Below are 14,306 nucleotides of genomic sequence, written 5' to 3'. Positions count from 1 at the left end.
TTGACCCAATATGTACACATTCACCACCACAGAAGTGGATATAACCTGTTTATGCTAACTCCAGATTTAGCCTGTAGCATTGTCAGTTTTTACAGTATAGAAAAAAAAAAAGGTTAGAGGTTAACCCACTTTATTATACCTGAAGGGAAATTTATTCTCTATATTTTACCTGTTCTAATACACAAACGGTACATAGGGTTACATATATAGTTCCAGTATACTGGGAACAAATCATCACTTTTATGTAAACTACATGGGCTACTGGTTTTGTGCAAAATATAAAACAGAAATATCAATTTAAGAAGACGCATAAAAATGTTATTTTTCAGAGGTATATTAACCCTTTCATGCACAGTGGTCACTCCAGTGGACAGTTATTCTCCAGCTGTTCTCTTGTATATTCATGGATTTTGTTGTTTTACTTGCATATCAACCAACACAGTGGATACTTATGCACCATCCCATAATACACTGCAATTCATACCGTTACTGTAACATTCCTGTTCTTGATAAACCTGATCTGCAGCAACATATGTGAGTGTAAATCAATTGTTAGTTGTTATTAGACTGTAATTAACAGTTTGTTTGTTTGTTTTTTTTAAGTTGTTGTGTTTTGTTGTTTTTTGCATATTATTTGAGTGAGTCATAACTATTATAGTATGTTAAAATGTGAGAAAACATTAGATTAGCAACATTAAAAAAAAACATTTATTTCATAGTTTTCACACAGTATGACAGTAAATACATGTTTCTTTGCTTCAAAAATTAAACGCATGGTGTCCAGCTGAGTGGACATTTTTGTAACTCCATGAAAAATAGGTTCATAAAAAAAATTTTTTTTCAATCACATTGTTTTTCTCATGCCTAAAGAGGAATAAAAACACTCAGGAAAAAAAATCTTGATTAAGGTTCTAATAATTCATGCATGAAAGGGTTAACCAGTTCAAGTCTGCACTGCACTGTGAGCTTAGTTTGACCCAATATGTACACATTCACCACCACAGAAGTGGATATAACCTGTTTATGCTAACTCCAGATTTAGCCTGTAGCATTGTCAGTTTTTACAGTATAGAAAAAAAAAAAGGTTAGAGGTTAACCCACTTTATTATACCTGAAGGGAAATTTATTCTCTGTATTTTACCTGTTCTAATACACAAACGGTACATAGGGTTACATATATAGTTCCAGTATACTGGGAACAAATCATCACTTTTATGTAAACTACATGGGCTACTGGTTTTGTGCAAAATATAAAACAGAAATATCAATTTAAGAAGACGCATAAAAATGTTATTTTTCAGAGGTATATTAACCCTTTCATGCACAGTGGTCACTCCAGTGGACAGTTATTCTCCAGCTGTTCTCTTGTATATTCATGGATTTTGTTGTTTTACTTGCATATCAACCAACACAGTGGATACTTATGCACCATCCCATAATACACTGCAATTCATACCGTTACTGTAACATTCCTGTTCTTGATAAACCTGATCTGCAGCAACATATGTGAGTGTAAATCAATTGTTAGTTGTTATTAGACTGTAATTAACAGTTTGTTTGTTTGTTTTTTTTAAGTTGTTGTGTTTTGTTGTTTTTTGCATATTATTTGAGTGAGTCATAACTATTATAGTATGTTAAAATGTGAGAAAACATTAGATTAGCAACATTAAAAAAAAAACATTTATTTCATAGTTTTCACACAGTATGACAGTAAATACATGTTTCTTTGCTTCAAAAATTAAACGCATGGTGTCCAGCTGAGTGGACATTTTTGTAACTCCATGAAAAATAGGTTCATAAAAAAAATTTTTTTTTCAATCACATTGTTTTTCTCATGCCTAAAGAGGAATAAAAACACTCAGGAAAAAAAATCTTGATTAAGGTTCTAATAATTCATGCATGAAAGGGTTAACCAGTTCAAGTCTGCACTGCACTGTGAGCTTAGTTTGACCCAATATGTACACATTCACCACCACAGAAGTGGATATAACCTGTTTATGCTAACTCCAGATTTAGCCTGTAGCATTGTCAGTTTTTACAGTATAGAAAAAAAAAAAGGTTAGAGGTTAACCCACTTTATTATACCTGAAGGGAAATTTATTCTCTGTATTTTACCTGTTCTAATACACATACGGTACATAGGGTTACATATATAGTTCCAGTATACTGGGAACAAATCATCACTTTTATGTAAACTACATGCGCTACTGGTTTTGTGCAAAATATAAAACAGAAATATCGATTTAAGAAGATGCAGAAAAATGTTATTTTTCAGAGGTATAGCAAGAACGAATAAGTGTGTAGGTCTTATAAACCTGCTTTGCTTTGTTGTCTTTATTTTATTTCATAAACATTGACCTGGTTTGATGTGCTCTATTCATACATTGATTAGTCAGTGTCACAGTGCTATTAGTGCGCTCCATTAGGTAACTGTACATGTTGTATAGCCTTTTTGTTTGGCCTTGGTTCGTTGCTTTCTATATTCTGAATGATGGAGTCTGTGTTTTTTTTCCTCATTCATTTACCTCAATGATTTTGTTCTGTTTTATGTTCAAATTAAAGCTTATCGTCGTCATCGTCACATTTCTTTGCTCGCTTTGCTTACTTAAGATACGCTACTTAACCCATAAAGACCCAAACAGCTACTGATCTAAACTGTTTAATACCTGTTGATCCTCTAATCCTATCAATACATGTAAATCAGGGGTGTCAAACTCATATTAGTTCAGGGGCCACATTCAGCTAAATTTGATCTCAAGTGGGCCGGACCAGTAAGATGATAACAGTGAAAAAAGTAAAATTCTATTATGATCAGGTTTACATCTACAAAGTTTCCTTCAAAATCTGAATAACATGAACAACTTGAATTGTCTAAAGAAAAACAAGTGCAATTTTAACAATATTATTCCTCAGTTTATCAGAATATTGGTAAAATTGCATTTACTTTTCCTCAGACATTTCTGTTTGTTCATATTTGTTCAGGTTAGTCACATTTTTTTTGGTAAAAGTATAGTTTGGTAATGTAAACATTTTCATGTAATTTGACTTTTTTCACACCAAAAAAACAAAGAGAAATTTTGGGGTCGTCATTATATACAGGTTATTATGATAATATTTTACTGGTTCTGACCCACTTGAAATCTAATAGGTCTCTATGCATCTGTATGTGGAACCTGAATTAAAATGATTTTGACACCACTGATTGTTAATATCTTCAGTGTAATTTTTGCATTACACAAATTCATCCCGCGGGCGAGATTGGACTCTCTGGCGGGCCGGATTTGGCCCCCGGGCTGCATGTTTCACACCTGGGATGTAAATAATTAGTATAAAATACAGTTTGTCATATTTTCATGGTCATCAGATATGAGCCATTTGGACGTTCAGAGGCTCCGTAGTTACCGTGGAAACACCGTCATCTTCTACAACATTGATTCACCAGTAAAACCCATGGAGTTGGATCAATGACAGTGGATGGAGATGTTCAGTTAATGATAGATTTTACTAGAAAAGTCACTTTTTCATCAGTTTTCTCTGTTTCTGATATAATAACCCTCAGCTTTACTCTGAGCTCTTATGACCATCTACAGCAGGGGTCCCCAAAGTGGCGTACCCTCCGGGGGTACTTAGAAGAAGTCCAGGGGGTACTTTATGGGAAAATACATTAAATAAGTCATCATTTACTGAACACAAAATAAATAATGAGAATTAGTGTTAAAATATAAAATACAATAAATACATTCATGTAATAGCATTGACATTCCTGACCTTATTTCATTTCAATATGTTTAATTTTTTATATTATTATTGTCAGTCATCTTGTTTCAGCTTGGGTAACATTTTAAGAACATTTCTATTTTATATTATTCGAGATGAGTTTGAGTAATTAAGTCATTATTTTTTGTTGATGAAAGGTTCATTTATTCTTTAATGACTGATTAATTTGTTTTTTCTTAGGAATGAAAAGGGGCACTTATCAGTGTGCTTATAACAATTTGTTATTTTTAATTTATTAAAGTTAATTATATGTTGTTTGTTTACAAAGTTCTGAAAATATAAACAGACACCTTTGGCACAGGAACAAATTTTGCTTTATTTTTTCAATCAAAATTGCTGAAGTGAGAGTTGGGGGTACTTGACTAAAAATATATATTTCAGGGGGTACTCCACTGTAAATGTTTTAGAAGCATTTATCTACAGCAGGGGTCTCAAACATGTGACCCAGTGTGGTCCAATCCGGCTTGCAGGATGAATTAATGAAATACAAAAATTACACTAAAGATATTAACAATCAAGGACCCATTTGGATGTTCAGAGGCTCCAATAGTTACCATGGAAACACCGTCATCTTCTACAACTTTGATTCACCAGTAAAACCCACAGAGTTTGATAAACGACAGAGGATGGAGACGCTGGTTTTTATGTTGAATTATTGGTATTTTACTGAAAAAGTCACTTTTTCTTCAGTTTTCTATGTTTCTGATATAATAACCCTCAACTATAATCAGAGCTTTTATAAATATTTACATGATCAGTGAATTAAATACAGGAAAACACCTGATTTTCATTGATAAACTACAAAATGTAAGGAAAATACTATAATAAATGGTGATAAATCACTTCAGAAAAGTTAAATATAGAGAAAAAATATTTTAGAACTGACACAAAAGTATCACTAATATCCTAATATCCTGATATAGACAGGCTGTATTACTATTTGTTTTTCATTGTTCATTAACCCTTTCATGCATAGTGGTCACTACAGTGGACACCTATTCTACGGTTGTTCTCTTATATATTCATGGATTTTATTGTTTTAGTTTCATATCAGTCTACACAGTGGACGCTCATGCATCATCTCATACACTGACATTCATACCATTACTGTAACTTTACTGTTCTTGATAAACCTGATCCAGAGTAATATGTTTAAGTGTAAATCAATTGTTGTTATTTGTCTGTAATTAACAGTTTATGTAAAAAGTTTTTTTTTTTTTTTTGTGCATATTATCTCCACAAAGTGAGTAATGACTGGTATTAGAGTGTTAAAATGTGAGAAAACATCAGATTAACAGTATTAAACATGTCTGGTAAAGGTTCATACTGTCTTCCACATGTAATTATTGTAGATAATTCATTTATCAGACAAACTAGAAAAGCAAGTAAACAAACAACTACCCCTGTCTGATAAATGAATTACCTATAATAAGCATTAAAAATGTTTTTATTACATAGTTTTCACACAGTATATCAGTAAATACATGTTTATTTACTGAGTGGACATTTTTACAGCTCCATGAAAAATAGGTTCATAAGAAAAGTTTTTTTTAGGCATGCTTTATTCATGCTTAAAGAGGAATAAAAACACACAGGAAAAAAAAAAAGTCTCGATTGAGGGTCTCCTAATTCATGCATGAAAGGGTTAAGTATTGTCTATATTAGATTTTTCTAACCTACTGAAACACTTGAAAAACATGTTGTGAATGTGCGTAATTCCTGTTTCAGTTCCAATAACACTACTAGAGCCACGGGAAAAATTTTTTTACACAATCAAAAGTCATCAAAAACAATGGTTATGCAATCAAGTCCTAACTCCTGTGTGTTGGATCAATGACAGTGGATGGATAAGCTTGATTAATGTTCAGCTAATGATATATTTGACTGAAAAATGAATATTTTCTCTGTTTTTCACATAATAACCTTCAACTTTAATCTGAGCTTTTATGAACATCTACGTGATCAGTGAATGAAATTAAGGAAAATACAAGATTTTCACTGAAAAAACGCAAAATACGGAGGATAATATTACAATAAAAGGTGATAAATCATTTAAGAAAAGTTAAATAGAGAGAAAAATTCATTTACGAACTGCCACAAAAGTAAGTAACACTGGGTCTTTATAGGTTAAGTGATTATAAATACTTGCATATTTGATATTAGACCTAATAGAGTTTATGTAGGAGTATAAGCGATAAGAATCACCATTTTAATATAAATGTCATCTTGTTTGATTGATTGCTCTAAAATCTGTAAGTTATGTGTAAGATTTTTAGCTAGATTATGTCGTTTTAAAGCGCACGTGTCAAACATGCGGCCCGGGGGCCAAATCTGGCCCGCCAAAGGTTCCATTCCGGCCCTGAACCGTCCAGGTTGTCAAAATCATTTTAGTTCAGGTTCCAATGTGATCTCAAGTAAAAATAACAACACAATAACCCAAAAATAATGACAACTACAAATTTCCTTTGGGAAAAATTATGTGGAAATACTGTAAGTGAAAAAAATAAGATTACACTGTGAAAATATTTACATTTACAAAACTATTTTTTCCACAATAAAATGCAAATAAATACATAAAAAAACCCAAAGATGAATAACCCAAAATGTGCAATTTTAACAATATTCTGCCTGTTACGAAATGTTTTGTGCATTTATGGATCCACAGTGATCTGTAGTTGTGTTAATAATAAGAGATTGAATATTGTAGAAATTGTTCACATTTTAGTTCCAAACTCCAAAATTTTAACAATATTCTTCCTGTTACCAAATGTTTATGTAACATTGTATGTAAATGTACATGTAGAAATAATAAGTTGAGGCATAATATTGTTAAAATTGCACTAATTTTTCAAATGAAATTTCTGTTTTTTCAGGTTTTTCCCACATCTTTTTTGTAAAATGTAAATATTTTCATAACTTAATTGGGGTTTTTTTTGTACTAAAAGAAAAAGAAAAACTTGGATTTTTCGTTATTTATATGTTATTAAGTTATTATTTTACTGGTCTGGCCCGCTTGAGATCAAATTGGGCTAAATATGGCCCCTGAACCAACATGAGTTTGACACCCCTGTTTTAAAGTATTTAACATCGGTTTATTGCTTGTAACCCATTCAAACACTGCATCAATGTCCTTTGAGAAGACAGAGTGAAGTCATCTTACTAAAGGAAATTGTAACTGGGTGCTTCTATGAATCTGGTCCCTAAAAACAGGACATGGGCCTAAAAATTCAAACCAGATGTAGACTAATGTTATGAAGAAAGTTTGGAAGCACTTTGGGTCTATTTTAAAAACAGATATTTAGTGAGATAAAAGAGAAACTATTTTTCAGATAAAACACATTTTTATATGTTTTTTATATTATTTTTATACAAAAATCCGTATGTAACACGGTAAAAAGGACCCAAAAATTATGCGCTACTATTTTTTTGAATATCTTTTTATTCTCTCACAGGTATATTTTGGGAATCAAACTAAATATGCAAGGCTGAGTGTTTCACAAAATAACAGGTGTTGCAAAATCACTCAAGATTTATTTGTGTTTAACCCTTTCATGCATGAATTATGAGAACCTTAGTCAAGATTTTTTTTTTTTTTCTTTTTCTGGAGTGTTTTTATACCTCCTTAGGAATAAAAAAAAAATTGCGATCAAGTTTTTTTTTTTCATGGAGTTACAAAAATGTCCATGCATTTAATTTTTTAAGTAAAGAAATACGTATTTAAAACCCAATATCAGAAAGTAAAATGAAAACAATGAAATAAAAAAACATTTTTAAGGCTGCTAATTTGACGTTTTCTCACATTTTAACATACTCTAATGCTAGTTATTACCTCATATAATATGCAAAAAACAACTCTTTTTGTCTAACAAATAACAACTGATTTACACTTAAACATGTTACTGCAGATCAGGTTTATCAAGAACAGCAAAGTTACAGTAATGGTATGAATTGCAGTGTATTATGGGACGTTGCATAAGTGTCCACTGTGTTGGCTGATATGGAACTAAAACAACACAACCCATGAACATACAAGACAACAGCTGGAGAAGAACTGTCCACTGGAGTGACCACAATGCATGAAAGGGTTAAAGCTATACCGTATGATGTGGCATTTTTACATTTTTCTTTTGTCATCTTAAAATGCTCCTAATAAGTGTGTGTCAAACTAAAATGGAAAAGAAATCCACCAGGTATTGAAACTCAAAAATGTTTAATTCTCATATATTTCTAATAAAAGTCTGACCAATCATTTTAGTCGGTCCGAATAAAATAATTGGCCGAACCTGGCTGAGCCTCCTGTCAATCATCCATTACGGCCGTCCAGCATCCGATCCATTATCGCCGTTTCACATCCGATATATGTACGTCTGAATCTGACGCTTCACTGGCGCTGCTTCTCCTGTCACTGACCACAGTCTACTGTCTAGGATGTGTTTGGATAGAACTGACATGCACATGTGGAAGGGAAAAACAGATTTATGAACAAAAACGACAACTGAGGGGCACAAACGGGAGTCTGATGAATGAAGGATGGAGATAAAAGTCTGGAAGTCAGCTGTACTGGACTGAACAGGTCTGCATAAAGCTCAGCTTTTATGACGGTGGGACTCATACAGGTACATGTACATGGTGTCACACATGTAAGATGATGTAGGATGATAATTGTATGGACTATGAAACTTCAAATGTCCACGGAAAATTCGCGGAGGCCGTGCTTTCACAGTGCGCGCGCCCATCCCGTGGGCACTGCAGTGAAGACACTGACCCAGTACTGCACAGACCAGGTCTACTGATGGAACAGGAGCCGCGGGCCCGCGGCAGGTGGATGAGGCATCTGATTACTGAGGGAGGGGTCCGCGGACACGCCAAAACGGACCGGACCTCCACCTCTGCTTCCTCCTCTGTTTTCATCGCGCATCAGATTAGAGGAGGAGGAGCCTCAGAGCTCAGGCAGCGGGAAGGGGGCGGGGCTTTGGAGGGAGGTGGGTTGTTCATGTTCAAACTTCTACTAAGTGCTGTGAGAAATGCCACATCGGTAGGTATAGCTTTAAATGGGCAGGTTCCGCATGTAACGCAAGTGGACACAATGGGTTATGTGCCAAACCTGGAATGAGACTGAGATTCATGAAAAACTAACATGTCTGGATTAGAAAAAACACTAGGATCTACAAATTTAACAAAGTGTCTTTATTTATAGCGGTATATAAGAGCATTTACAGCCATGTTTTCCAGACACTTAGGTAGCTTTTCCTGTCTCAATTTTGGTCCTATTTTTGGCCCCAATATTTTATTAAAAAAATCATTAATTTTGGGATGGCTCAGAGCAAGAGTATAAGTTTTTAGCATTTAACTGAGGTCATCATTAGGTACATCCTGGGGGGGAATATGTCTAAATTACTCTTTTATTATGGGGTCTAAACAGCTGGGAAAGTGCCAGGTACCAAAATGTTCATAGAAGCACCCAAATAGGTACTGGTTTGCATCAGTCCAACCTTTTACTTCAGTACAATTTAATCACATTAACAGTATTTACTTCTAATTATGCACAATGTGATGTGAGGAGGGGTGGGAGGTTACCTGACTCGAAGGTGTGCACTACGGGAGTCGTTGCCGCCGACGGAGGTGACTCTGCAGGTGTACGTGCCTATGTCACCTGACCAGGTCTGGGAGATGTGAAGGGTGCCATCTGCATCCAGTCTCATACGAGGGATGGACTGAACGTTTATCATCGTGCCTTCCTTTTCCCAGACGTGCCTGGAGTATTAAAAAAAAACAAAAAAAACACATCATCATCATAATAAACATTAACACAATCATCATAATAAGCATCCACTTCCAAAACTGCATTAGTGACCTTTCGATGGTGATAAATCAAACACACAGACAGTATTTATTTGCACAGCGTCGTCATTTTTTAAAGTTCTTCCAGACTTAACAAAGATCAGCCGAGTGCATCCAAAGATAGACGCCAGCGGACACGAGCAGATGCAGATTTGCTCAAGGCGCTGACATTAGGTGTCAAATTGAAATTCAAGTCATCCAATTTTGGGTCAGTGAATGCAACCATTAAATTATGACACATTAAACAGGTCATTGCCGCATTTAAATACATCATCCACTCGTAGTTTTTCTCTTCGGTGAACGTAACATTCAACTTACCGCAGCAGCTGAAAGTGAAAACTGTTTTTTATCAAAGGTAACAAAAAGTAAATACCTTGAACGCTGCATAATCTCTGCAGTACAGAGCATGAATATTCAGTTTTATTCTTGTTTAAAGGATGAATAAATTGCACAGTATTTAATGATAAGAAAACCTGAATGCACTTTAGAATACTCGGGTGGCTGTATACTCTGTTATTGCTTTAACCCTTTAACAACTGCAGTCTCTCCGGCGCCGCATTTTGCACTTAACAGCCTTCAGATGACTGGAACTCCTGAACTGTTTGTGCTATCCACAAAATTCAAATGGCATCGGAAAGCTGAGATCCTGAGGTTTCCAACACTATATAAGACAGGGGTGTCAAACTCATTTTTGTTCAAGGGTAGTAAAATAAATAGTAAAATAATATAAATTATAGGATAAGAACTTATAAATGTCAACTCCAAATTTTTTTCTATGGTTTTTAAGTGAAAAAAGTAAAATTGTGCAATAAAAATGTTTATATCTATGAACTGTATTTGAACATAACATGAACAAATATGAACAACCGGAAAATGTTTAAGAAAAATGAGTGCAATTTTAACGATATTACACCTTAGTTTATCATTTATACATGTGCATCACAACTTACAGATCCCAGTGGATCTACAAATAAACAAAATATTTAGTAATATTCAGAATATTGGTAAAATTCCATATGCTTCTCTTAAGACATTCCAGGTTGTTCACATTTTTTTAAAAAGGCTAGTCTGTAAATGTAAACATTTTTGTGTGATTTGACTTTTTTTTTTTTTTTTTTAAGTCTAAAACAAAGAGAAAATGTGCGGTTTTCATTATTTATGGGCAGTTATGATAGTTTTTACTGGTCTGACTCACTTTAGATTGAATTGACCTAAAATGATTTTAACATCATTGATTGTTAATATCTTCAGTGTAATTTTTGCATTTTACAAATTCATCCCAAGGACCGGATTGGACCCTTTGGCGGGCCGGTTTTGGCCCCCGGGCCGCATGTTTGACACCTGTGATATAAGACTTTACGGCAGCCATGTGGGACTCTATGACAAGTAGAAAGGAACTTCCACACAGACTAAAAAACGCCTGGAAATGATGTAAAATGATGTAAAATAGTTGAAAGTTTATTTTTGCAATCTCAAAAAGTTTCGTTTTAAACATTTACAGTAGTTTCTGATATTAATAATAATATGCCAAAAAGTTCAAGTCTGTTTTTTTCTTTTTTTCTTTTTTTTTTTTTTTTTACTAAAACACATTGTTTTAGCATTTGTTATTCATAATAATGATAATTAATGGCCAGATATTGAAAGTTAAGTTATTCCTGAAAACAAATGTGCAAAAGAATTGGCAAAAAAGACATTTTCTGACATTTTTATTACAAAGAAAACATGAAGACACCTAGGCAGTCTGTTATAGTGGGAGAATATACAAAAAAATAATCATTTCTGATTTTTTCACAAAAAGTGAAACAACTTGTAAAAACACACCTTAACTGTGCGTAAGGGGACATTTGGAAGTTACAGATTGATTTGGCAATTTATTTTGTTCATATAAGTAATGTAAAATATGAAAAATAGCTAAAGATATAGATAAACTGATTGTTTTGACTGATTTTAAAGAAGCATTAAAACTCTGGAATCAAGACTGTTGGTTTGTAAATGTTTTGACTGATTGTATATGTTTTGTTTATGTTTGCAAATGCCTTTTTTTTTAGTTTATAATAATAATAATAATAATAATAATAATAATAATAATAATAATAACAACAATAATAATATGCCAAAAACTTCAAGTCTGTCTTTTTTTTTTTTTTTTTTTTTTACTAAAACACACTGTTTTAAGCATTTATTATTTATAATAGTGATAATTAATGACCAGATATTGAAAGTTAAGTTATTCCTGAAAACAAATGTGCAAAAGAATTGGCAAAAAAGACATTTTCTGACACTTTTTTTGCAAAGAAAACATGAAGACACCTAAGCAGCCTATTATAATGGCAGAATATGCAGAAAAATCATTTCCGATTTTGACAAAAAGTGAAAGAACTTGTAAAAACACACCTTAACTATGCGTAAAGGGAAATTTGGAAGTTACAGATTGATTTAGCAATTTATTTTGTTCATATAAGTAATGTAAAATATGAAAAATAGCTAAAGATATAGATAAACTCTGATTGTTTTGACTGATTTTAAAGAAGCATTAAAACTCTGGAATCAAGACTGTTAGTCTGTAAATGTTTCGATTGATTGTATATGTTTTGTTTATGTTTGCAAATGCTTTTTTTTTTTTTTTTTTTTTTTTTTTTTTTTAGTTTCTAATAATAATAATATGCCAAAGACTTCAAGTCTGATTTTTTATTTTTTTTTTACTAAAACACACTGTTTTAAGTATTTATTATTTATAATAGTGAGAATTAATGGCCAGATATTGAAAGTTAAGTTATTCCTGAAAACAAATGTGCAAAAGAATTGGCAAAAAAGACATTTTCTGACACTTTTTTTTTCCAAAGAAAACATGAAGACACCTAGGCAGCCTGTTATATTAGCAGAATATGCAGAAAAATCATTTCCGATTTTGACAAAAAGTGAAACAACTTGTAAAAACACACCTTAACTGTGCGTAAAGGGAAATTTGGAAGTTACAGATTGATTTAGCAATTTATTTTGTTCATATAAGTAATGTAAAATATGAAAAATAGCTGAAGATATAGATACACTCTGATTCTTTTGACTGATTTTAAAGAAGCATTAAAACTCTGGAATCAAGACTTTTAGTCTGTAAATGTTTCGCTTAATTGTATATGTTTTTGTCTATGTTTCCAAATGTTTTTTTTTTTTTTTTTAGTTTATAATAATAATAATAATAATAATAATAATAATAATAATAATAATAATAATAATAATAATAATAATAATAATATACCAACAACTTCAAGTCTGTTTTTTTTTACTAAAACACACAGTTTTAAACATTTATTATTTATAATAGTGAGAATTAATGGTATATTAAGATATTAGATATTAAAAGTTAAGCTCTTCCTGAAAACAAAAGTGTAAAAGAATTGACCAAAAAGACATTTTCTGACACTTTTATTGCAACAAAAGCATGAAAACACCTAGGTGGCAATCTTAAAAGGATTAAATGAATGTGTTAAGTATTCTGTCAGACCCAAACCTTCCAAATCTAAATTACACATTCTCGTAACCACCTGCTGGCACATGATCAATGGCGTTCACACGAATTGTTAGCTTAAAATTATAGGTTAACTAGTTTTGACATGTAGTAATGAGTGAGCTAAGGTTTTTAGTTGTTTTCTTCCCCCCAAGCAGAATGTGTGAGGATCAACTATTAGTGAGGTTTTTCATCTTGTCCCCCTCAGTCTTTTCAAACCCACCATCAGAGCTGGCCTGCACGCATATCATAGCAGCTGATGTCTGCATATCAAACAGCGGATTCTCATTCATCAAAACTGCACAACTCCGACGCGGCGTCAGATGTGAGTAGAAAGGGACAGAATGCTCTATTGATCACTGCGGATGTTTGATATGAGCTTGGAGTTCAGTGAAACGTTTGTTGTGATGACTGTGTCACACTGGTTTGGACTGCAGCTGGAAGATGGAGGTGTGTGTGGGAAAAGACTAGACGTGGTCGTCGCATATTAAACACCTATAGATGTTTAGTTTTAATGTGCACAGTGCTCAAGGGAGGTATTTGCTGGACATAACAAAATACTATTCTGTCTAATAAGTAAAAAAAAAAAAAATGTTCAGGAAGCAAAAACACTGGTAAGTAATGAGGAAGCTGCTTTAAAGTAAGTACATTTTCTGAAGGAAAAGAAGGACGTGGCTCAGAGATATGGAAAAGATCACACGCATGTAATTTTGTTGTCAATATATAGCTAAGACATCCCTGGATTATAATAAAGTGGTCCAGGATTCAGACGGTAAGTCTCTGGATCATCTGATGTGACATCTATCATCATTTCTATACAGTGGCTTCCCTTCAAAGTCAGAATCCAAACGAGGCGGTTGTAAACATTTCAGACAGATTGAGTGGTCAGATGTCTGTGCTCTTCAAAACAAGGCTTTAACCCTTTATAAGGCACTCATAGATGGGTGCTTGTATGAAACTGGTCCCTAAAAACAGGACGGAGAGGATAAAAATTCAAACCAGTGATAAAAGAGAAACTATTTTTCAGATAAAACGCATTTTTATATTATTTTTATACAAAAATCCGCGTGTAACATGATAAAAAAGGACACGGAAATTATGTGATATTATTTATTACCTCCGCCAAGGAGGTTATGTTTTTGCCAGGGTTTGTTTGTTTGTCTGTTTGTTTGTTTGTTTGTCC

General features: G+C 33.1%; 1 protein-coding gene across 4 annotated transcripts in view; it reads right to left on the bottom strand.

Moving 5' to 3' along the window:
• sdk2b (sidekick cell adhesion molecule 2b) overlaps positions 1–14,306 on the bottom strand; it is a 922,804-nt gene that overhangs the window by 134,067 nt on the left and 774,431 nt on the right. For all 4 annotated transcript variants that reach the window (XM_030121445.1, XM_030121446.1, XM_030121447.1 and 1 more), the window contains exon 13: positions 9,355–9,531. In XM_030121445.1, coding sequence (XP_029977305.1) covers positions 9,355–9,531 — 177 coding nt within the window. The remainder of the gene's footprint in view (positions 1–9,354; positions 9,532–14,306) is intronic.

This window comes from Sphaeramia orbicularis, chromosome 19 (genome assembly GCF_902148855.1).
Source record: "Sphaeramia orbicularis chromosome 19, fSphaOr1.1, whole genome shotgun sequence".
NCBI lineage: Eukaryota > Metazoa > Chordata > Actinopteri > Kurtiformes > Apogonidae > Sphaeramia > Sphaeramia orbicularis.
This window is presented reverse-complemented; position numbering and strand designations above follow the sequence as displayed.